The sequence below is a fragment of the Psittacula echo genome (genome assembly GCF_963264785.1).
Source record: "Psittacula echo genome assembly, chromosome: Z".
NCBI classification, from domain to species: domain Eukaryota; kingdom Metazoa; phylum Chordata; class Aves; order Psittaciformes; family Psittacidae; genus Psittacula; species Psittacula echo.
This window is the reverse complement of record NC_137742.1, coordinates 12058518-12083693: the sequence shown is the minus strand read 5'-3', so window position 1 is coordinate 12083693 and position 25176 is coordinate 12058518. Positions and strand designations below refer to the sequence as shown.

At 54.3% G+C, this 25176-nt stretch overlaps 1 protein-coding gene across 1 annotated transcript; it reads right to left on the bottom strand.

The window, feature by feature from the left end:
• Window positions 1-851: 851 nt before the first annotated feature.
• LOC308231687 (receptor-type tyrosine-protein phosphatase kappa-like) lies at window positions 852-24822 on the bottom strand (the record flags this gene model as incomplete). Its single annotated transcript, XM_080637349.1, has 31 exons — window positions 852-985; window positions 1563-1698; window positions 1949-2106; window positions 2706-2831; window positions 3218-3352; window positions 3759-3838; window positions 4337-4436; window positions 4579-4725; window positions 5430-5565; window positions 5642-5799; window positions 6908-7024; window positions 7209-7306; window positions 8157-8193; window positions 8456-8526; window positions 9120-9207; window positions 9335-9477; window positions 9706-9773; window positions 9949-10054; window positions 10602-10641; window positions 10775-11021; window positions 11142-11253; window positions 11469-11661; window positions 12166-12263; window positions 12715-13005; window positions 14306-14443; window positions 14878-15120; window positions 15257-15499; window positions 15636-15887; window positions 17201-17425; window positions 18003-18185; window positions 24717-24822. The coding sequence occupies 31 exons, from the start codon at window positions 24820-24822 to the stop codon at window positions 911-913; spliced, it is 4350 nt and encodes a 1449-aa protein (XP_080493475.1). The 3' UTR covers window positions 852-910.
• Between the last annotated feature and the right edge of the window lie 354 nt (window positions 24823-25176).

Here is a 25176-nt window from a genome sequence, read left to right as displayed (position 1 = left end):
CAGCCAGAGAAGGATGATGTCCCCCAACACACATCTTGGGCAGGAGTGCGTTCTGTCCCCGTACTGTGATGAGAGCTGAGGGACCTGTGTGCTGTCAACTCCCCTGTAGCCCCTGTGCCAGGTCAAACCTGGAAGAAAAGTGAAGATTGGAGGTCACCACCACCATGGTTGGCACAGAGCCTTTATTGCTGAGATGCAGAACAGAGCCATGGGGTCAGTCCTGGCTCTGAGGACCCTTGAGCAGCAAAGGCAGAACCAGTCTCTGTGGTGCAGCAGCCCCTGCTTGCAACCACATCCAAGATGTTAAGCTGCTACAACCTGAGAGCCAGATCACCTAGCCATGGTGGAGCCAGACAGGATGCTGAGGGAGCCTCTTGGAATCTAGCAGGGCTGTGGCACCTGGACCAGCATCAGGAAGACAGAGCTCCAGGAAGGGATTGTGTGGGATGGGAAAGACTGTGGATTGTCCCTCCACTGGCTCTTGCTGGCCTTGGGCTTCATGGTTCTCGCAGATTGGGCCAGATCCTCCTGAGCCCCATGGATCTTACAGCAGTTCGATGTTCCCCTGGCAGAACACTGTTTGGGTGTTGGTAGAGCTGTGCCACTTTCCTGGGGCTGCCTGAATGGACAAGGGAGCCTGATTCTCTTCATCCCTGGCACAAAGAGGTCAAGTCCTGATACCCCTGCTCTGTTCTGCATACTCAGGCTGTGATTCCAGTAAGTTCCTGTGCAAAGGCTGGGCAAAGGGTCCTGCTTCAAAGCCTCAACACAATTTGGAGACGGTCCAGCTAGTGCTTTCCAGCCATAGAGGACCCTTGGGGTGGCTTCTCATGGCTGTGCACACCCTTCTTGCCTCCTATGGTTTCCATTGTTACTGACGGAGGGCTGGAGATGTGCTGTGGCCATGTCTCTACTTGAAATTCCCATAGGTTTCAAATGAATTCAAGTAACTGAGGGCTAGTTCGTAGCAGAGCCCATACTGCTCCTGTGGACAGAAGGATGCATGTGAGAACCTGGTACACCAACAACTGCAATGCAAAGACAGTCTTGGTTGCTAACAGCTTCCTGAGCAAGCCAGGCGTAGGTACAGCTCACTCTCCTCCTCCCAGTGAAGCCCACCTTCCCCACTGAGGAATCATAAGCATAGCAGAGGGCTGGGCTTCCCCACTGCTGGAGCCAGCATCCATGGCATGAAGTGTTTACGGCTCACTCCTATCTGGGCTGCTCACCCTATAATGGCCCTTAGCACCCAGAGTGGTGTGCAGGATAGGCATCTGAGCACCCACCAATGCAGCCCCCAACTGAGCTGGCCAAGTGGACCAGAAAGGGCAGCACCAAAGCAGGATGCTTTGGTGCCCATCCAGTCCTGCAGAACCTGCCCTCAGTCAGTGTGTTTGTCGCAGCAGCAGAAAACAGGATTTTCAGAGGTCTCATCTGCCCCTGCTAGCCCCAGGGTGATCTGAGCACATTGGTGCTAGGGCAGCTGCTGGGACAGTCCAAGCTATAGCCATAGCCTGTGCACTGGTCTTGCCATGTTGTCTGGGTTTGAAGGCAGCACCTACCACATCTTTAATCAGCTGTCTCCGCTGTCTCTTCAGCATCCTCACAGCCTGGGACACATCCACCAGCCCTTCACTTTGGATCTGCTCACACAGGAAACCAGCAGCACAGAAGATCCCACTCCGGCTGGCGCCATCCCTGCAGAGGAGAACAAGGGGAGAGCAGGGCTGACCCTCAGAGGTGTCCCACTAGACATGCAGGCTCTCAGGATGATCTTGTCCACAGGTCCTGCATCCAGCCAGCCTCCACAGGGAAGCCTTCTTCCCTGAACACAGCTCATTCATGTCCTTATGTCCACCCAAGATTGAGCTGTGACCCAAGGTCATTGCTGCAGCCTGTTCTGAGCCAGCTCTGCGCCATGGCTGCTCCTCTCGGGGACATCACTCACCAGCAGGTGATGAGGATATGTCCATCCCGGCTCTGCCGGTGGTGTGTCTCTACATTCCCTAGCAGGCTGATGATGGTGGCAGGGTGTGGGGGAAGATGCTGCTTCATGGGCCAGTCTTTCAGTTGCCAGAACCGCACCTCCAGTGGAGGCTTCTTGGGCTAGTGGGGAAGAAAGACACTGGGTTGGGCAGGGAAGAAACCCGTTTGCTTACACAGCAGGAAACGAGGAACAGTGTGTGTTAGTCCTGACCCAGCCATGCACACTGGATCAAGGGAGCAGCTCCACAATGGGATAGCCCAGTCCCAGACTTTGCCCTTCTCCATTGAGTGCTCTGGGACTGGCAGATGTACAGACCACAAGCATCAGGTTCAGCACAGACTCATGCCAGCCCAGTGCCTAGCCACCCATAATAGCTGACCCCATTCATGCACCATCATGAGATGCACAAAGTCTACCCATGGCTGCTGTCCTCCAAGTTAGAAAGGTACAGAAGCATATAGAAAGGTACACAAACATACCTCTGCGTGCAGCCTCACCCTCCTGGGACTAACCTTTCTCCCAGGGCAAAAGGTCCTGCCCTGGACAGTGCCATTCCAGGCCCCCATCACATCCCTCTGACCATTGTGGCCCCAGCCATCCTTAGCTGTGACTTTGTCCCCAAATCAAAGCCTGCTGATGCTGGAGTTCGGCAAGTCCTCCCAGCTCTTGCAAAGGCCGTTCTCAAAGGACTTTCTCCACCTCTGTGCAAAGTGCTTACCTGTTGCTTGTTGGTGAGGGCAAGTGTCCAGGCTGTGAAGCCAGCTCCAGGCTCCTCCGAGATGAGGTGGACATGGAAACGGCCATAGGCAGCTTCGCCCTGCATGGGCCAGAACTCTGCGTATGTCTGGAGACACACACATACGTGTGATCACACACAGCCCCTACCTGCACGTGTGGCACAGCTCAGCCTTCACAGGGGTTTGCACAGAGCAGCCCCTTGTCCGTAAGCCATAGTGTGCACATGTGTGCTCTTCCTGCCATTTGCTGGGGACCAACCCATGGTGCTGCGGCCAGAAGAGTAACACTGGGCAAGGGTAAGGAAATCCCGAGGGATGCTCCCTTGCTGTGAGACTGGGTACATCCCACTGCTGAGGTGTCCTCAGGGGTCTCCTGGATGGAGCCCACAAGCTGGCAGTGGGCTCCTGCAGCAGGCAAAGGGGCAAAGGCAGAAAGCATATGGGAAGTACCGAGGGAGGTAGGGGAGGGCAGGGATGCCCATATGCTGCTGACCTCATCCAGCTCCTGCAGCTGGTTCAGGACAACCACTGCTGTGCAGGTGTAATCCCAGACCAGAGCCCAGAAATCCACCACTGTGGTGGGGAAGGGCATCTGGGTGATGATGAGTCTGTCCTCTTCAGTGTACGTCTGCAAAACACACCGGTGTGCGGGGAAGGAAAAGGTCACACAACCCACCCCTTGGGAGCCCCTTTGACAGCTGGCAGGACCAGGGCAGGACCCAGGGAGATGCAGCCCACCCCATTCCTGCCCAGAGCAGGCTTTGCATCCAGCTGACCTTCAGCTCATCACAACCCAGCTCATTATATCCCAGCAGGCAAAAGCCATCAGCTGCCTGCTGAGCTGCCTGTGCAGGCAGGGTTTAGGCTGATCACGGGGGCCACCTCCTGGCAGCAGGGCCCAAGCCGCTGGGATGTAGTCACTATGATGAAGCCCCAGGGCTGGAACACCTCAGCCCTGCCTTGAGCAGTGGTACCCTGGTGGGATCTCCGCTGCTCCCAGCATCTCCCACCTCCCACTGGGGCTGAAGCCTTACGTTGACAAACACAGCGTTGATGTAACCTGGTGAGCCATCTGTGTTCAGCGAGGACATCAGGATGGGCCGACAGGAATCCGCTGTGGAGGCAAGGGGCAGAGAGAAGTGATGAGCCATCCTCTCCCTGCACTAAGGCATGGGGCTCTCCTTGAAAGGTGTGGGGTTTTTTGGCGTGGGCTGAAGGGGCTTGGATGAACAGGCACCACCAGCCCCCACGGCCATGACAGCTCAGGGCTGCCTGACATGGGATGTCCAAAACCCCATAGGCAGAGGCATAGAGGCACAGCAGGTCCCCTCTCCTTATTTCTCCTTAATGTCTCATCTGGGCTCCACCACTGGGAAAGAGTAGACCCAGGGACATGTTTATCCTGTGAATGCATGTTTCCTGCAAGCCCAGAAGGAGGCAGGGATAGGGTCGTGGTCCCATGGAGAGTCCAGCCTCATATTTATTATCAACCAGAAAATGCCAATTGGACCTTGGGCAGAACCTGCCAGTGTCATGGTGCTGGGGAGGGAAGCAGCAGGGCAGCATTAACCCCTCACCCTACTCTCAGGCTGCCCAGCCCTGCCAGTGGTACCTGGCAGGATCCCTGGCTTGCGGTTCTTGGGCTGGTTGCTGGGTTTCTCTGCTTCTCTGCATGGCAGGAGCTGGAACAACTCGGAAAACTTCTGCAGGGCCTGTAGGGATGATTCAGTCAAGCAAGTCCTGCCTGTCAGCTCTTCCTCTTCTTCAGACATCCCAAAGGAATGCTCCATCCCACAGCTGGGGTTGGTGGGAGGCATCACAGACCGGCCCCAGTGCATCAGATCCTGGTGGTACCTTGAACTCCTTCTCAAGGACATTGTGCCTTGAGGACTCAGCTTCTCGAAGGCACCGGATGTGGCTGGCAATGCTCTCCACGGGGACCCCAGTGCTGCCGCAGAGCAAGCCTTCGAGCACCACCTCGTACAGGAAGGTGTACTGCTCCTGCATGAGGACATGGGTCAGCTGCAGTCTGGAGCAGCTCCATGAGGACCCCTGGGACTCCAGACAACGGACACCAATCAGCAACAAGCCAGGTCCACCCCTTACTTTACTGCTGTGGGTCACTTAGGTCAGACACCTCCCAGTGCAGGCAGCCCCACTCAGAAACTGCAACAACCCAGGTAAGACCATCTTACTGATGTTTAATGCTCCTTCTCAGATCAGACCCCTGCTCTGGGGAAGAAAACCCAGAAAACCAGTGAACTACAAGCAGCTGCATGATCCTGCCCAACCTAGTGTCCTCCAAAGAGTCCTAGCACTGAGCATCAGGATATAGTCCCTAGGCTTGGACACTGCTGCCCAGAAGATGCCATTAGGGCAGACATCCTGAAAACCTGAAGGCCTCTTCATGCTACTTGTCTAATTCTATATATATTATAGTTAATATATTATATTAATGGACGACTGGTGCATAGGAATGCTGCTGGCACTTCGGAGGGTCTCAGGGGAATATGGATCCTGACTAGGTTTGGATGCAGCACTGAAAACAAGATCCTGCAGTCTCCATCACCTGGCAGCTCCAGTCTCGGTGTCTAGACCATAAACAGTATGGCTAGTGACGTTTTCATGCCACAACCCCTGGGAGGGGAAGAGAGGAAGCAGATCTGCAGCCTGACAGCATGCAGGGAACAGAACGCTCTCCTCACCTTGGTCTGCACCATGCTGATGCGCTGCTCCCGCAGCCTCTGCACGCAGTGAAACACATCTACCTTCCCCTCGGCCTTCCCCATCTTCAGGAGGAAGTCCAGGGCGATGAAGGTACCAGTGCGCCCAATCCCTGCGCTGAGGACAGAGACAACTTGGGGTCAGGGCTGCCCTGGCCAGATTTCCCAGCACCCAACTGCTCCCAGCCCAGTACCTGCAGTGCACCACCACGGGGCCAGCGGGCACTTCCAATGCTCTCTTATTCACTACATCCACTAAGCACAGGAGCTGGGCAGAGTTTCTGGGGACCCCATGGTCTGGCCACAGGAGGTAGTGAAACTGCTCCACCACCCTTGGGAAAGCACAGCCTGCCTGCAAAGAGGGAGATGTGGCTGGGAGCAGGAAACATGGAAACTTGCGTGGGGTAATTGCATGCCAACAAGTGTGGAGCAGAGGAAAACAACACTTCATGGGGATACCAGCACTCACTGTTCCCCCCCGTACCCTCACTGCAGTGAATGCCCCACTATAGGTTATTAGACATCAAAGAGCAAATTCACCCAGCACACAGCTACAAAATTCACTTAGTTTTCTGCTCCCCTGTGCTGTGAACAGTGAACTCAGAGCACTAAAGGCAGCTTGTGCCCCAGAGGGAAAAAATGTAAAATCCAGAGTTTAGAATGATTCCATAGACATTGAACAGTCCTGGCTTGCTCAAATAAAGCATTTCCTAAGGCTGATACTGCAGTGATGTGATTGTAGTCACTTTTGTTATCAGCCCATTATGGTTTTTTCCCTAAACATCACATTCACTTGGCCTGAACTGATGAACTGCTATGTTTCACCATTAGGTGCTCTTGGAATTTTACCTTCCAGCTACACTTCGCTGCAGGCAAGACAAGAAATGACAAGAACATGCATGACTGTAATTTCTTTATATTGTACCTGTTTTTCCCTCCTTCCTACTCCTTCAGTTTCTGTTTTTTATCTCAGGCATAGCTTCAGCAAAAGTACTCATCTTGGCAAATGTCGTCATATACATTATCTTAAACCATGGACAGTCTGTTCAGGTTTAGAAACTGTGAATGACCAAGGATTCACTGTGGACCCTCTGCAGATTGGCCCAGGGGACAGGAAAGCACCAGACCCATCATCCTAGATGTATAGAGATGCCATTTTCTACCCTTTAACTGCTTTCATGCCTTTGTGATCACCTCCTCCAAGCCCTCAAGGATGCACAGTCTGTCCATGTGCATCATCTGTCCAGACTCAGCTGGGGTGAACACTGGAGCTGACCAATTGCCTCTGACTGGCACAGAAACCTGTGGGGCTGATGCCCCGGCATGGTATCCAGTGATAGCAATGCTGCCCTGTTGGTGCAGGAAACCAGGCAGGGCTTCCCATAGCATCTCTTGGCCAACAGCTCCCGCCAGCTGCTGAAACCCTTAAGTACCCTGCATCAGCTATACACCAGGCTTACCTTCTGCAGGGAGAAGATGCGCGTGACAAGGCCCGTGGTGGTCCTGGTGTTGCTGAGTGTCACAGTGAAGTCCCCATAGACCTGCTCCTGCTCTGGCCAATACTGCTCGCACTTGGTCTGTCAACAGCAGCGAGACCACTAAGCACTAGCAAACTCATGGGGGGAGCGTTGCAAGCCAGCAGTGGTGTGGAGCTGCTCTCTTCCTTCCCTGATAGCTGCACTGGGAGCAAAGCAAAGCAGGTAGGGAAGCCTGGGCTTTGGGGAAGCTTAAGCTGAGATCAGGCTAAGATGGTTTCTCTACCTTGTTCTGCTCCACTAAGCCTGTCAGCATCACAATGACTGAAGACTTCTCCTGCCACACCATTTGCCAGAAATCCAGCACTGTCCCAGCCAAGGGGCCTTGGAAAGAGGAGAACCCTGTGTCAGCATCCAAGCCATGGGCTTTAGCTATTCCCAGCAACAACTCAGATGTTCCCAGGCTGTGAGCATCCCCAGGCTTCCCTCTGCACAGCCTGGGCACATCAGCCACTGGCAGAGTGTGCTGGACACCTTGGCTTCATCACACATGTTAGAAACTGAGACAAGGAAGAGGGAGCCCAGAGCACATCAGGGATTCACTGCTCCTTTGAGGGCTTCCCCATGCAGACACTCAAGATGACTGTGAGCTGCTTTCACATTTAGGATCCTATTTCCCAAGGAGTATTCGTGCAGCTTTTGCAAGGAGCATGAGACCTCCTTGCTGCATGCTGCACAGAGCAGACTAACCCATCCCAGCTTTGCATCATTGGAAGAAACCTGTTTCTGAGTGCACTGAGTGCAGGCATGTCAGGCATTTTCAGGTTTGTCCCTGTCACTCAACCCACCAAACGGATGGTGGAAGTTAGGTTAGGGTTAGGGTTTAGAGTTAGAGTTAAGGTCAGGGTTAAGGTTTAGGTTTAGGGTTAGGGTTAGGTTTTCAGGTTAGGTTTAGTTTTTAGGGTTAGGTTTTAGTGTTTATGGTAAGGTTAGGGTTATGTATATTGTGTGTAGAAGTACCATGTCCAGCTTGAGGAGTACAGGGTCCAGCTGTAGCTGTATGCTGCCAAAGTGCCACAGAGGATAGCCACTTTCCAAGACAGACATGTACAGGACATACAGGACTTTGGGCTTAGACACTGACTGCTACTAATCTGCTGTCCCACATCCCCACTCCCCAGAGAGCTCAGACCAGTGACTGGCACTTGCTGAGATGAGGGCTGGGAGCACCCACCTTGAGCTGCAATGAAGAAACGTGGACTCCGATAGCTCTGTGGGGGAGAGGTTAAAACATTTCCAGTCACATGGGTTTAATGTTTAACAGGTAATGAAATGAAGGACACAGGGATCAGAGCCCAGGGCTTCGGCACATTGTGTCACACCACCACTCCTGCCAGCATGGAGAGTGGGTACCTAGAGGCTGCATCTTGGCTCCTGTCCCCTCACACAGGCCCCTTTTTGTTAGAGGTGAGGCCCCTCTACCCTCCCCAGGTGCTTCTAACCTCCTCAAGGCAGCAGTTCCCCAATACCTACATCCACGTAGCTGGCATTGATGTAGCCATTCCCTGTGTCAGAGGGCTGCAGCACCACACGGCAGTGATCATCTGAAAGAGAAGGGAGGCAGCAGTTGGGGGATGGTTTCTTTGGGACAGCAATGAAGTGACTGTTTAAGGAGGGGGATGTAATTTAGGAAATCTGGGATTGTCACCTCCCTCCTCATCAGCACTCCAGGCATCAGGACATGTTCAGAGGTAAAGAATAGCTAATGAGATGAAAGGTGACGTGGCACAGCAGGAAATGCAACGTGGTTTTGGGGAAGACAATGCAATGATCAAATGCCCACGCCATGAGTGCCCAGAGGAGCTTTAAGGTTTGGTAGAAATTGGGTCACTTTGCTTTCCCACAAATAGCCACCTCTGGATGGGACACAGCAGTGTTCAGCAATGACTAACAGAAGGAACAGGAATAGGAATTACTAAGCTTGCAGGGAGATTTGAGGAGCAGAACAAGAATTCTCCAACTGGATGTAAAACAGTGAGGTCAACATGATGCTTCTGGAAAACCTCTTTGGGTTTCAGTAGCCACAGAGGATGAGGTGAGGAGCTCAGCATTGCTGAAGAGTTAGAGGGGCACCTACAACAGCCCAGCACCCTGTTCTGCCCAATCACCCCAAGTGCTTGTGCCAACCCCTGCTTACATGGGATGATGCTCTTGTAGCGGTTCTTGCTCTGATTACACAGCTCCTTCCCGGCATCGCAGGGATGCAATAAACTGGAGGAGAGTTGCTGCAGAGGAAGAAGACAAGCCCGCTCTGCATTGGCATGAGTTCTGGCCAACACATGACATTCCCAAGGAAGGTGTGAGGGCTGCGAGGACAGTGCAGCTGGGTGGTAAAGCAAAACTAGATCAAACCTGGTACTCTCCCAGACGCCCAGCACCATGACTGTCGACTGATTCATCCTCTGTCTGCTCTGCCTCTATTTCGGCCCTCTTAAACCTCTTCAGAGTCTCCAGCAGTGCCTCCACCGGGATCTGTGTGTTCATCTTGCTCACACCTACAGAGACCATGAGGCCAGTTTAGCATAAGAGTGGTCAGGACTCCTCCAAACCCTAGACTGTCCCTATCCACACAGGTCCCTTTCTTCTGGGAGGAGTCCCTTTCCCCGTGCCAGCCAGCTCTGATACCCTCATTCACGTACGGACCTTACAGATCCTGTAAGCACCCTGACTGTGCTTTTAACAGACAGCCTGTCCAGACAAGGCACACTCTGCCCATACTGCACCTCCTCGGTATCTTCGCAGGGGGATAGTGCTGCTGTTCTCCGAGGTTTTTGAACTGTGGAACTTCCGCCTGCAAAACAGCAAATCAGGTCCATAGACCAGCAGAAAAGAGAGAGGAGAGGCAGTTGCCTGTGTAACAGCCCAATGTCCCACCTTGCTTTATCTCAGGGTCTGCTTGGGCACTCCCTGGCAGTGCAAGGTGCTGATGCCTCACAGAGAGCAGCGGAGGGGAGGCACATACTGACCTGAAGATCACAAGCAGCAGCAAAATCCCCAGTGCCAGGAGAACGATGACCAGTGCTACTGCTGTAGCTACAGACATCCTGCTCAGCAGAGGCACCGGCTCCTGCCCTGCAACAAGCACATCCCAGCATCAGGCTCCCACACAGCCGGAACGAGGTGTTGTGGGATTGCATAAGAGCATGGAGTGAAAAAAACATCTTTCATCTCCCAACATAGGCTTTGCATTTGAGAACAGCAAAGTTGGTGAGGAAAGTGTAGGTGCTAGCTTGGTGTGATACCCTCCAGTGTGGACCCTACCTCCCTCCTTGACTGCCCCAGGCACAACCAGAGAGTGGCGAGAGGTTTGTATTTCTGGGGTGGCACATGCATCAGGGGAGCAACACGCAATGATGGCACAGATGATGCACAGAGTCCAGCAGCAATTGGCGTCAACCTGACCAAGTGGCTCAAGGCTGGCTAAAGCTCACATACAATAGGTAGCCTCAAGATTCAGAGAATTTACACAAAGATGGAAGTAGGACAAAGAGAATCCAATGTTGCTGCACTTGGTCAGCTCCTGTGCTCAGTCAGATCCTCAAAATGGGAAGTGACCAGGCTGGGAAAAGGGAACATGTAGAAGAAAGGCTCAGGCACAGGGAGCAGGGAACACACTTACCAACAGAGAAGCTGTAGCAGATGCAGGTGAACTTCTCTGCCTGTCCAAGGAGGAAGGGAGGCAGATCTCAGTCCACTCCTGCCCCAGTGCCCACCCCAGGGGCAAAAGTCTCCCACTCAAGGCCACTGAATGCCCTGGCAGCATCCCCACAGAGCAGGACCCCAGGAGGGTACCTGCTGCGAGCGGCGCACGAGGCGGAGCAGGGCCGTGTAGTTGCAGTCCGGCCGCAGGGCAGCGTTGTGGTAGCCCTGCCCGCGGGTCCCGTCGCCCAGCACAAAGTCCATCGGGGTGCTGAGGTTGAGCACGGCGGCCACGTAGGCCCCGGGCTGCCGGCTGGCGTTGAAGGGCTGCGGCTCAGCGGAGCAGACGCCTTCCACCGTCGTGCTGTTGTGCATCGCGGCCACGAGCAGCTGGTGCTCCCTGCAAGGAGGCGGTGAGAGGGACCCGGGAGGTGGGCATGGGGAGAGCGGAACGGGGGTGGCTGCGGTGGGGAAGCCATCAGGGGGCTGCGGAGAGCAGGGCTGCCGGGGCCGCACTCACGTCGGCGGCTCGTGGTGCCGGGCGATGGGGTGCAGGGGCAGCACGGCCGTCCCTTGCGATGGGGAGACGTCACGGGCGCTGCGGCAGCTCATGGCCAGGGGCTGCGGGGCGCCTGGAAGGGCAGAGGCGGGGTGAGCATCAGCGGCAGCAGCCGGGGGCTGTGCGAGGAGCAGGGGCGGCCCCGGGCAGCGCAGGCTGCAGAGCCCAGCTCCTGGTGCCCCGGCTCCTGGCGCTGGCCGGGAGGCCGCGGGGGTGGGCACAGGGAGCTGCCGCAGCCGGGCAGCCGCCGGGGCCGGCGCGGAGGGACCGGGACAGCGCCAGCGTTACCCGAGCGGTTGGTCTGGAACTCCCGGAGAGCAGCAGCCCCGGCCCCGGCGGCCGTGAGTCCCCGCACGCTCACCACGTAGCTGCTGCCGGGGCCGTGCGCGGGCAGCGGGTGCTCGGTGACGGAGCTGCTCAGCCGCAGCCGCTGCAGCTCCAGCAAACCGCGGTCCTGCGCGCTCCTGGCCGTGATGTTCAGCTGGGGACAGAGGCAGGGCTGGGGCAGCGGCTCCCCCCTGGCCTCGGGAGCCTGCCCGCCCCGCAGCGGGGCACAGCAAAGCGCCCCGCAACTGGCCCCTTCTCTGCGCTTGTGCCAGGCCCCTGCGGAGGAACCAGCAGGAGCCTTGGCCCCACGCGTGGAGCTCAAAGCAGACAGGAGGAGGAGAGCAGGGATGTGGAGCCAGCACCGCAGCTCTCAGAGCGGTTGTGAGCAAAGGACCAAGCCTGGGTGAGCAGCTGAGGGCAGGAGGGAGGCTGCTTGTCTGAAGAGGTGCAGTGAGCCCGGGGCCAGGTCACCAGTCTGGCACTGCAACACCACAGGCACTGTGGTGACAGCACCACAGGGGAGCACTGACTTCTCTTTTCTCTTTCAGGTTATCACAGCTTTCCATCCCCACCATCCCCACACCGCCTGCACTGAGCTCCAAGGAGGGCATACGTGCCAAGGGGAGGAGGACATGGGCAGCCCATGGTCCCCTGGTACCTGGTATCCGATGATCTCCCCTTTGCAGGAGGGCAGCGGCTCCCAGCTGAGGGATCCCGTGCTGGGATCCAGCCACAGCTGCTCTGGTTTGTCCGGCACTGGAAGCACAGGAGGATGGGGTCAAGCACAAGGCTGATGAGCAGGGGCTGAGCACAGAGCAGGGCGCACACAGCCCTACACAGCCCCTTCCCCAGAGCCCCACAGCATCCGAGCAGCCCCGTTCCCAGGACAGCACTGCAGGGAGACAACACTGCGGGTGAAGAGGACATTAATCCACCCTCCCCTGTGACATATCCCTAGGCTGCACAGGGACCCTCCTGAGTGGGGTTTGTCCCACACAAGCTGCATGTGCTGCAGCAGCAGGAACAGCAACAGTGTGGTGAGGAGGGCACAGTGAGAAGGGGACATGCTGTGTCTGCTCCAGGGCCTTGCACAGCCCCTTCCCCAGAGCCCCACAGCATCCGAGCAGCCCAACCCCAGCACAGTACTGCAGGCAGTGGGTGACAACACTGTGGGTGAAGGGGACACTTACACTTCATGTAAACATACCAATTTCCTTTGTCCTGACGCGCCTTTTGTACAGGATGGTGCTGGGCGGCAGGGAGATGGTGACACTGTATTCAGTGAAGGGCTGCAGAGCAGCGCAGGAGAATGTCCCCTCCTGCCCATGGAGCATCTCCTCTCCTAGCACCTCCTTAGCCTCACAGGGAGGGGAGGAAGGCTCTGCCAGCTGACACATGGCCCGCATGCGTGAGCACAGCTCAGGGGCCTGGCAGGACCAGTTCAGTTTGATGCTGGTGCTGGAAACCTCCAGGGTCCCGGGGTCAACGTGGAGCACCTCTGTGTAGGAGACATTGCGAGAGGGTCACTGCCTTCCCTTCCCCTCCCAGCCCTGCAGCCAAACTTCACCTTCCCCGTCATTCCCTCCGCACAGACCCAGCAGAGAGGCCCATCTGCCCTGACAGTAAAGTGAGAGGTGCAGCTCCAGGACACTGTATGGAGCAACCCTTTACACCACATTGGAGGAAGGGGATGAGGGGAAAAAAGGCCCCACGCTGGCTTCCCTGAGCCTCCCAGGAAAGCCCATGGGGAGCAGGAGTTCCAGGGACTAGGGCATTCATGAGGGGCTCACACTACGCACCAAGCTTGCACAGTGCCTGATGGAGCAGCCTTTGAGCCCGGCACCTTGTGGCATTGTGCAAGAAGCCCAGGTGATGTGATGCCCCAGGAACCTGCCACATGAAGCCAGCAAAGCACCTGAGGGGACCAGTTCGGACATGCTGAAAGCTTGGGCCATGCAAGGAACTGTCCCTCTTGTGGGTGGGGGCCACAGGAAAGCATCCCCTTCCCCTGCACAGACCACCCCACAGGACCCATGAGCAGAACTGCCCACAGAGAGCCAGCCCTGAGCCCCAGTGCTCGGGGCCAGGTCTCAGAGCACTCAGTGAGCTGGGGAGCAGCAGAGGACCATTGTTGTCAGACCTCTGTCTGCCTTCCGAAATCATCCCCCTGTTGCCCTGTTCTCCCCTGGGAGCTCAAAGCCCCAGGAGGTGAGAAGATGGTGCCAAGCCTGACCCAGAGCCTGGAGGTGACAGCCCATGGGAAGCAGGCTGTGGGACACTGAGCTGCATGGCCTGGGGGACACAGGCAGCAGAGCCCTGCAGTGCTCCTGCCCCAACCCTGATGCTGTGCAGATCTTGGACTCCACCACACACCGAGCTCTCCCGTGCTGCCCTCCTTTGTGCACATGCTCCTGCCATGAGCCCTCAGGGACACCCTCATCTCCTGCACCTCCAGCAAGAACCTCCCAGCACTGGTGAATGCAGGCAGGACTCAGGGCAGGCTCAGAGGCTGCCTCAACACTGCTTCAGCAGCACCTTCTATTTCCCCAGGCTTGTGCACACAGAGCCTGCCTTCTCCTACTCAGGATGGGCAGAACAGGGCAGCCAGGAGAGCTCCTGGTGCCTCCCTTACCGATGCACTCCACGCTGTTCTGAGTGAGGTTTGGAGAAGGGATCTCACAAGGTTCAGACCATCTTCTGAACAGCCACAAAGCCGTACAGACGTGCTGGTGTCAGGTCCCTCATGGTAAGGTTTGCTCCCAAACAGCACTTGTTGCAGAAGGCAAGAGATGCCCTACTGAGCACCACAACCACGGCCACACGCCTTTGACCTGCCCCACCACAGGCACCTGGACAGTGCCGGCTCCCAGGCACATCCAGCTGGAAAAGCAGCAGCAAGGTGCCTTCTGATGGACGAAACTCATCACTCCTGCCCCCTGGTAGGGGAGTAGGAGGAGTTTGGTGTCACTGTGTTCCTAGGAGCTGGATGTGAGCTTTTGGGAGAGTTCCCACAGCTAGACAAGTGTTTGCGTTTGTTCGAACATCAGGACATGTGGCGCAGGGAACAGAGGGAAGTGCAGCACAGTGTGTCCTCTCCTGGGACACCTTCATCACAGCTCATATGAAGCAACAAAGAGATCCTTCTGCCCTCACTCTCTCTGAGGTGTGTGGTCGCCAGCAGCCTTTGGTGCCGTGCAGAGCACAACATGTACATTCATCCTTTAATTGTAGGAGCTGCTCCAAGGTCATCAAACCTCCCAGCACTGGCCTCAGGGGAAAACTGTAACCTTCCCATGCTGACTCTCACCCCTACGCAATCCTAGCATCCTGTCCCCGCAAAGGACCATCCTGCTCCTGATGCCTCCCTTACCGGTGCACACAACTTTGTCCCGAATGCGGTTCCACCAGCGTCTGCTGTCCTTTCCAAGCCAAACCTCTCTGTATTCAAGTTTCCCATTGCTATTGAACACGTTCTTTCCTATACATTTGACATGGGTGAAGGGTGGCTGGAAACCCTCAGGACAGCTCAGCATCACTTCTTCATTCTTCTTGTAATTGTTCTGATTTGGTGCCAGCTGGAGACTTCTGTCCCACTGGGGCCTTTGGCACGTTTCTGTCATAGGGGAAAGTTGGAGGTTAGATGGGGTGGGGGGTGACAAGCTGGGACAGGGGGTGGTGGTGGGATATCACCAATCATTCAGTTAGGAGCAGAGCAGGGCAACCAAGAGAGGTTCTGATGCTTCACTTACCAATGCACTCCACTCTGTCCTGAGCCTGGTTCCACTGGCCTCTGCTGTCCTTTCCAAGCCAAACCTCTCTGTATTCAAGTTTCCCATTGCTATTGAACACGTTCTTTCCTATACATTTGACATGGGTGAAGGGTGGCTGGAAACCCTCAGGACAGCTCAGCATCACTTCTGCATTCTTCTTGTAATTGTTCTGATTTGGTGCCAGCTGGAGACTTCTGTCCCACTGGGGCCTTTGGCACGTTTCTGTCATAGGGGAAAGTTGGGGGTTAGATGGGGTGGGGGGTGACAAGCTGGGACAGGGGATGGTGGTGGGATATCACCAATCATTCAGTTAGGAGCAGAGCAGGGCAACCAAGAGAGGTTCTGATGCTTCACTTACCAATGCACTCCACTCTGTCCTGAGCCTGGTTCCACTGGCCTCTGCTGTCCTTTCCAAGCCAAACCTCTCTGTATTCAGGTTTCCCATTGCTATTGAACATGTTCTTTCCTATACATTTGACATGGGTGAAGGGTGGCTGGAAACCCTTACGACAGCTCAGCATCACTTCTTCATACTTCTGGTAACTATCTTGGTTTGGTTTCAGCCGGAGCCTTGTGTCCCACTGGGGCCTTTGGCACATTTCTGGTGGAGCTGAAAAGAGGGTGTTAGTTGGGGTGAGAGGTGCTGAGGAGGGACATGGGAGGGAAATCCCCAGTGATCCATCAAGCCCTGAAGGGAGAGGGAAGGTGAAATATCCATCTGCTAGGACATCACCCATAGGTAAGTCTTGTTGGGAAGGGGTTCTCCTTGTGTACCTGACGCATGAAGGATAACCTTCATCCGTGAGCCTCCCCTGCCCACCCACTTCTGTCTGTGAACACTCTTAGCCATCTCCCACAGCCTCAAGCAGGGAGGTTCCTATGTTGTCTCTCTCCTCTCATCTCATCTGAGCACTGGGCTGCCTGCTCATTTATCCCCACACCCAGCACAGCTCTGCTCCTGCCCAGGCAAGTCCCGCACCCCCATCACCTGAGGACAGGCATTGCTCTTCCCTCAGCTCCATCCCCCTCAGCCTCCAGCCCTGATACCAGGGGCTGACCCAGGGCTCAATTCAGCCCCTTCAATCCAGCTCCTGTGCTTGCAGGGTTCCTCATCTGCACGGGCAGCCATGGGGACAGGCAGACCTGTGCAACCCAGGGAGGCACAGCAAGGATCATGGCACTTCTGTGGGCACATCAGTGCTGGCCCCCAAACTTGCACCATGCCCTGGCACCCATCTGCAGGGTCCCACACTTGCCCTGCTCAGAAACCACTGCAGGAGCTGCTGGCTTGCCTGTATGGCTTCCTCATCTGGCACTACCTTGTCTCTTGTCTCCTGGCTGGGCTGTCTACTTAACACTTGCATGGGCAACACAGCACCAAGCAGGGACTGTGGTGTGCATGCTGCTCAGCTTGGCAACATCATGACTGGCTATCAAGGATGAAGGCAGAGAGGGGACATGGGAGAGCTGCTGCTGCCTCGCCTATACACTCTATGGACCTCAGAAAGTGTATCCAGGCACCTGTGCTATTCCTGCCCCACCAGGCGTTTCAACAGACTGGTTTTACAGAGCTCGCTTGCAGAAATCCACTTGCACACATTTGGCTTTGGGGAAGGATGACTTGAGATCTCCAGGACAGGAGTGTGTGTCTGGGCAAGGTGGTGATATAGGACACTGGGAGAGGGGTGAAGTGAGGGGCAAGATCTGATCTTCTCCAACTTCCCCACGTCCTGCAACTCAGGAATTGACTGCGAAGAGATGCAGGGACAGTCAGAAAACCTGCCCCACACTAAAGGCTTCTAAAGGAGTCTGCTCCCAACTGGTGCCAGTCTCTGAGCTGTGGCCACGGATATGTCAGGATATTCAAGGTCCCTCCTCAAGAAGAGATGCATGTAGCAAGGAGACCTACTGTTCCCCACTTACCTGTGGTGCAGGTCAGGTTCTCTGGAACCCCATGCCATGTTCCCTGACTGTTCATCTCCCAGTCATACTTAGAATCTGGAGATGTCCCTTTTGCACATCTGATCACGGCAAGGGGAACAGGATCCTCTGTAGAGCAGCTCAGTGTCACCTCTTCATTGATCCTGTAAAAACTCTTCTGTGGCGTAAAGTGGAGCCTCGAGTCCCACTGGGGCTGCTGGCATTTCTCTGCACAGAGGAGCAGGAGACAGTGTAAGCAGGATGGAAAGGGGCCTGCAAAGAGGTCTACTGCCCTCATTTTGACACTGTCCAGCTCCCTTGGTTACCACACTCAACTCCAAATCCCTTTTTTGCACCCAGTTAAGGTAGCAGGAGAAAGATCTATCCCAGGAGCAGTCCCATCTATTCCCACAGACATGTAGGCTTCCCCACTCAGGCTCCATTTGGATAAGGTTGTCCTTGGACTGGGCTCCTCAGTTCCACTCTCACCACCTCAGCCGTATGCGCGGGAACTGTTTGAAGGCATGGGACACACAGTCGGTCTCAGTGCTGGGACCCTTGTTCCTGCCTTTGAACCTCTCCCAAGGACCACAGACACTGATAGCTGCCCTTGGCAGAGTGCTGAGACAAAAAGTGCCCTGGCACTGCCAGGACAGGGGAGAAAGCCAAGACACCCAGGTCTCCCATTCCTGGACTGTCACCTCAGTGGGGCTGAAGCACGACCTGGTCATGGAAGGTCTACCACCAGCTCAGCACCCTTAACCAGCACCACAGGTAAGTAGGCTCAGAGTGATGCTCTGCTTACCCTTGCAGGTGGCAGTTGTGTTCCACAAGGTGTGGGTCCCATTCGAAATGCATCTGATTCGGGAGACTGTTGGCATATACTCCCCAGCACAGCTCAGCTGCACCAATTCATTCAGGGCATAGCTGCTGTAGTATGGGGTCAGCCGCAGCTTGGAGTCCCAGTCGGAGGGAGCTTTGCATCTTCCTGTGTGCAAAAGCCATGAGGGAGAGCCCTGAGCATCACTGGGCTCCAGCAGCATCCACGGGGGGTGACGAGGTCCCCATCACTGCAGAGTGGTGGCGCAGATAATCACCTCCCAGAATGCAGCCCTGGGATTATTGATCCCCTTGCACCCTCAGTTGCAGTGCAGGAGTGTACCAGAGCCCCTCTGTGCTGCAGAGGGGTCACAGCCAATGAGTTCCAGCAGCCTGGAGGATGCCGCTCTCTCCCCCAAAGACAGGGGCTGTGGCACCAGACCCAGTGAGTCCTTGTTGGCATCACTCACTCATGTCCCCATCATCCTGCTGAGCACAACTTGCTTATACTCACATAAGCACTTATTTGCAGCAGAAAGCCTAATCAAGCTGCCAGTTTGCTTTTGCTCTGCAGGTTACGCTTTCTATTTAATCCTTTCCACCCCTTGCACAAAATACCTGCTGGCTCCTAGGGCCGGGTACCTCCCATCCCATATCACTCCCATCCTTACCCAGGAGGGGAAACATTCCCACAGCTGGGTTGGCAGAAAGGACTCAGCAGGGACTGCAGGTACTTATTATTTAACCTGCTGCATGTTTAGTGGCATTTTGAAACATGCAGATTGGGCAATTGGTGGAAGTAAATCACTATATTTGTTTTCCATTAGTTCCTAGACAGGAGTGCAGCTGTCTGTCTGCATGGCACTAATGTGGGTCTCGAGCTCTGACCAGGTACCAATTTTCATGTAATAAGAAATGTACCTCTCTGTTAGCTCTTTTCTACAAACAAACTCAGCTGTAAGTAAAGCTGTAAGTATATTCAGCCATTGTCCAAAGTTACCAAGGTGCATCCAGGCAGGCACAGTGAATTTGTACTCCTTCCCAGCACAATGCCCAGGCGGCATTAGAACTCGCCAGGAAACCATGATTGTTCTGTACTCCTCACACAGCAGGCTAAGAGACCACAAGAGCTCCATCACCTCAGCCAGAATAAGACCCCTGCCAAGTAAATGAGATAGATAAAATACCACCAAAATGGTAAATAGAGCAGCAATTATTTCAGGCAGGTGACAGCTACTCATGAAGGCATTTATAGTGTTTCATTTTTCATCGCTTTTCCTTTTCTAAGTGCTTCCGTACCTCCTGACGGCTGTTACCACCCGGGCAGTGACACAAACCCCACCAGCAGCACAGACCATGGCAACCTGCAGAGCAGGAAATGAGGAGGTAAAGGTGAATTCTCCTCTGCATGTAACAGAGGTGCAGATTTCAAGAGGTATCTGGGACAGTGCCTTCCTACAAACACTGATGCTCTGCTGACAGGGTTGACTGTGGCTGTCTGCCAGAGCTCTGATTTGCTCCCAGCTCTCTCTGAGCCGCTCACCAACACATTTAGTGCCTTTTGTGTAGCAAAGCATTTGCCACTGGTGGAATGAACCTCTCTAGAGGTTTTTGGCTTTGCGTGGTGCTTCCTTACAAAGGCCAGGGGTAACAGTGAGTTTAAAAGGGCCACTTCTCATGGTTGCTGTGTTAAAGATGTCACACAGTGCAGACTTGATGTAGTACAAAAGAGAATTGCTCTTTGTTTAAAGTTTACGGTGGGTTATTTTACTGAAGGGTGAAGTTTCTGCATGCTCAAGTTAGGAGTATGTAGTGTTGTAATTATTACTGTTGGCAGGCACTTGGAATAGATTCAGCCTTTCCCTTAGCTTTCAGTGGTTCAGTAAGGTACAACAGGTGCTGTGCAAAGCTTCCGGGCTGCAATAGGGTGTGAAGGGATCCCTTGGACCAAGCTGGAACAACAGCCACACATTTCTGACTAGGCTGGCCACCTCCATCAGGTCTCCAGTGAATCACTTCTCTTAAAGCTGGGCATTTATCAGCCCCAACCCTTTGCCAGAAATGCCAGTACAGAACCATAGAATCTTTTCCTTTTTCCTTATTTTCAGGTGAAAACAGCTTGGTAAAGGCACAAGGACTGCATAAGTGAGCAGTCCCATAGGCAAACCCTCTTGCTCCCTCTTTGTACCTGGCTGTGCCCACTGAGCACCATGCAAGGACTAGTGCGATGCCTGTCCTCTGCAACTTGTCCTTTCCCTTCTGAGCCCTCTGAGCTATGGGGATGGTCATTTGGTCTCCCGTTTTCTTCCCTACAGGCTCCCCTGTGCACTTTGGCCTGCCAGATGTGGTCATGTCATGCTCACACATAGAGTGGGCAGGAACTGACACAGCACCCTGACCTGGGGTGGGCATGGAACACACGGGACAGGGCATGAAGCCTGGGTGGGATTGATCAGAAAGGGCAAGGCAGATCCCACAGCTCAACCCCATCCTCTGAGGAGCCTGGAGGGTGCTGCTGTGGGAGAGTGCACCAGCCTTAGAAATTAGGCTGGGGATTAATGCTGTCTGACAGAGGGATGGGTATGACAAAATGAGCTTGCCTGCCTTGCAAAGGGGTAGTGTACATCAGTGAGACAGCCTGGGAGGCTGCCAAAGCTCCTTGTAAACAGAGCATCCTTCTAGCAGTGCCCATGCCATCCATGCAGAGGAGCTGACAACAGGCAGGGTGTTACAGCACTGACACCATTTGCATTCAGGCACCTGCAGCCGCTCAGAGCCCTTCCTGGTGGCATTTCTGATGACTGCTTGAGGGTAGAGCCTCGAAGTCTCTGCTTCCACACAGAAAAGGGAAGAGAAGACACTTTCAGCCCATGTCTGTTTTTGTCTCAAGAACGTCACTGAATACAATCCAATTCAACCTCACTTCTCCAATAAGCCAAACAGCAGGGATATGGGTACCATTTGAAACTCACTGAAAGAAACTAACCCATGACTGTGGGATGCAGTCGAGGTACACAAGCTAGGGGAGGGACACCTCCATCCTCACCCTCTTTCTTACATTTTCCCATAACATTTGCCATGGGAAAAGAGCTCCTTGAAGCAAAGGAGCCTTTGCTCTAACCCATTTGTGTGCTTTGGTGGTGGCTATGGAAAGTCTCCATCAGTCTAGAGCTCACCACTTGTGCAAAGGAGATGGATGCACATATCTGTGTGCAGGAGGATGGGGCACTGCTGGGAAAGGGAGTGTGTTCAGAGAGAAAGGGGAAAGAAACACTCAGCTTCTGGCCTCATAGGGACTAACAGCATCCGGGAGAGCAAAGAAACAGTCATCAGACACCGTTTTTCACCCTGAACTGTGGTATGCAGAGAGCTGCCCACAGGCTCTCCACCCCCAGCTATAGGAAAGAGGCTGAGACAAGTGAAATTTCAGCATGGAAAATATGGTGTAGATGTGATCAAACAGGCACTTCTTACAATGTGCAATGTGTGCTTACTGCAAAATGGACAATGCTGAATGCCTAGGCAGGAGTGGTAACAAAAGGTTAGCTTATTTGCCTCAAATAATCACAGATTAACTGTTATGTGGGTTGGTTTTGGGTTTTTTTTTCAGTTGATTCTACTAAATGAATACCCTCCTTGTTAATATGGTTTAATACCCATGAATATAGAGAGCATTTTACAGAAATATCTGGGCTGCCTGTCCCTGCTGCAAAGGAGTTATGAGCCTGGCAGGCAAAACAAAGCCCCAGCATGCACCAGAAGCAGATGTCGGGGAGGATCAGGACAAATAGCTATGCTGGTAATTCAGGTCAGCCCTTTGCTTACCAGCAAAAGATGTACTTTCTTACAATGTATTATCCCCTATGTCAAGAATAAAAGACAAGGGGAAATCTAAGGAGCAGCAGGCAAAGTTCAACCCTTTTCCCACAGCAGCTCAGCAGCTAGCAGAGATGACAGCAAAGCACACTGGAGTCTTGCTGTGTTTGATGCCATGTGCTTGCTAAGAAAAGCAGCCACCATTTCCACCGTGGAAAGTGGCATTGCAAGCCATTGAGAAGACACACACATTTCTTAAAGCATCTCTGTACTCATCACTAGCAATCAAAGGTGCTGGGTGGGTTTTTGAGAGCGATGGGCAGGGTGAGAGTGGAAGGGGCAGAGACATCTCTGAGACGTTCTGCTTGAGAGCAGTGCTGGGAAAAGAAGGTGGCAAAGCAGATCACTGAACAAGGCACTGCAGGAAGAGTAGGGAAATGGTGGCACTTTAACCTGTACTGCTCTGCTGTAGAGAAAAGGGGCTCTGACATGGGTTGAAGAACAGGAGGTGAAATACTTGTTTCCTGAATCTGTACTCTGGTAATGAGAAGCATGGTGGAGCACACAGCTCTGAGCCCCACGGCACATCTTTGCAGCATCTCCTAGTGTTTGCACTCTCAACAGGATTTACTCTAGGCACTGTTTGAAATCAGAGTCCCACCTATGAAAAATCTTTCAGACTGAGTGTGGCCTTATTTTACCCAGCACCCTCGTACACACCGGGCACTGCAGTATGCTCCTAGTTAGAGCATCTTGGCAGCTGTGATTAAATCACTATGTAATGTTAAGCAAGGCTGATGAGAAAGGGATCGGGGCCAGCCTGGGTCATAGACCCTGCCTCTGCAGGGAAATCATTCCCTAGAAGCTTCTCTACCTGTCTCCTAGGCACTTTGGGACTGTAAAAGAATGAGGGTTTCGCAGAACTGCAGCATCTCAGGTGGGAGAGAACCCCTGTAAGAACAGCAGAGCAGGAAAATAAGGTGACAATAGGACAGTGAGACAATGCACCCCACACGGTGTGATGCGGAGCAGAGAGCAGTGCTGTGCTGGCTCACACTTGCACCACACACACCGACCACATCCTCTGCCTGCAGCTGCTCTGCTTTTACCCAAGATATCCCACCAAAAATACTGCCATGCCTGTGGCTTTTCAGGAACCAGTGCTGCCCGTGCTCAGTGCTGGGGGGGAGCTGGCACAAAGATTTGGGCAGGCAGGAGCCCTGCTGAACGGGGACAGCCTCACGTTACCCAGCACCCTGGTCCCATCAGCACGGGGGGACTTTGTAAGTTCTGCAAGGAGTCAGCAATGTGAGTGGGAGCAGCTTATCCAGTCCTCACTTGGCTATTGCCCTTCCCTGATTATACCCTACATCAGCAAGGGTTGTGGGAAATGCTCAGGGACCCCTGGAAAAGGAGACCTTTAGGTCGTGTCCTGTGCTCCCCATCTCTGCCCAACAGTTTTACCCTGCCCCACTGCCTCTGTCTGCCCCATAGAGGCCATTGCGCCCTAACGTGGGTGAGAGGGACCCTCCTGCCCCATCCTGGCCGTTCCCCTTGTCCTGTCCCTCAGCAAGAGGATGCCCCCAATCCATAAAGCACAGGTCCCAGAATGGGATGAGCCCACGTGCAGAGGATGCAGCAGGACTGCCTGCACTGCAGGGTGCGGCTGACAGCCCTCTTTTTTCTTGGTTCCTCTTTTCACAAACAGCAAAGTGCGAACTCAGCAATACTATCTCTGCCGCAGGGAGCCCCAGGGATGAGCTGGGTGATCGAGATATGCAAAGCGCATCGAGTCTGCTGCCCACCCGCTGCATCCCACCGCACATGGTGGGGACAGGTCCTGGCTGTAATGTGTGCTGTGCAAGCAAGCTGAAGAGCCACCCTTGGGCATGGTTGCAGATGATGTCCTGGTGGCAGCTTGAGTGGGGAATCTGGACAAGGGGAAGCCAGTCTGGGCAGGAGGATATCCTCTGTTGCAGCATTAGCCACTTGGTTTTTGAGTAACAGTGTGCTGTGCTCACAATCCCTGCAACCACAGAGACACATTTCCCTTGGGAACGAGCTCCTATGGCCCGTATCACACAGTACAAACCCTGCCGTCACTTCACATCAGCAACCAAATGTGCTGGTCCCATTCCCCAGCCTATATCATACCATATGTAGTCATCAGGTTTCTCTAGCCTACATCAGCCCAGACACATCCTTGCCATGGACTGGGACACAGCTGGATGCTAATTTAGTGATTTTTATCAAAGATTGGTTTAGAGAAATACTCCAATTCAGACAGAGGCAGAGCAAGGCAAGGTCACAGCCCCTGAACCACATCTCAAACCTCCTGAGAGGTCAGATAACCTGTGAGCCTGCAGATACCCAGTAACTGACTGTTGAGATGAAAATGTGCAGCCTGTGTAGGAAGAGCCTGGCAGAGCCCTGGGGGTGCCCTGGGCTTCCAGCACCAAGGAAGCCCATTAAAGAGCAGTTCCAGCACTTCTCGTGCCTCCTGGATACACAGGGACTCAGCTTATGGCTCCCTATGTCCTTGCTGGGCACTAGCACCCATCTCCACTGCAGTGAGGATGTGGTATCTTTGCAATGTGCAAGGAGATGCGGCCACCTTGTGCTCCCAAGGACACTGCCTGCTCCTCAGAGGAACATTACGGCCCCTGCAGAGGCTTTTCCATCATGCTGAGATCTTCTGCCTTCCATCCCCAAACACAGCTTCACCTCAAAAACCCAACTAATACCCAGATGTCTTGGGCTCTGGTGTGGACATCAGCTGCAGTTCTCTCTGGTACATCCTGCATGCGATAAAGATACAAGGCAACCGAACAGCAGGAGGGTAACAAAACCTTCTCTTGTGGGCAGAGGAGTGAACCCTTCTTACCTGTTTCCTCGGCTTCTCCGGAGATGTTGGGGTCTGGCTCTTCCTCCTCCTTTGCTGCCATCAGAGGTGTGAGGAGCAGGAGAAAGATCCATAGCGGCAGGGCCATGTTCGCTTATGCTTCCAGGGCAGGACGAGGTGCCAGTCCTGCCGAGTGCCTCACAGCGCACCCGTCTGATTGCAAGAGGTGCGAGCACACAAAGGAAACAGAAATCACATATAATGCAAGAGGCTTCCTCATTGGAGAGGGAGCCTCTGCCAGTGTCAAGTGCCGCTTTCGTTCTTCTCTTCTTTGCACCGAGGCAGCTTCACGCCCCTTTTACAACTGCGCTGCCCTGAGAACCACAGTTGTCAGGCTTTCTGGCAGGAGATGCTACCAGCCACAACAGCTGGGTTGCTGCTTCCTCTCCCAACACAGATATCGACAGCCCCCAAACGACCTGTGAGCTGTGCTCGCTCATGG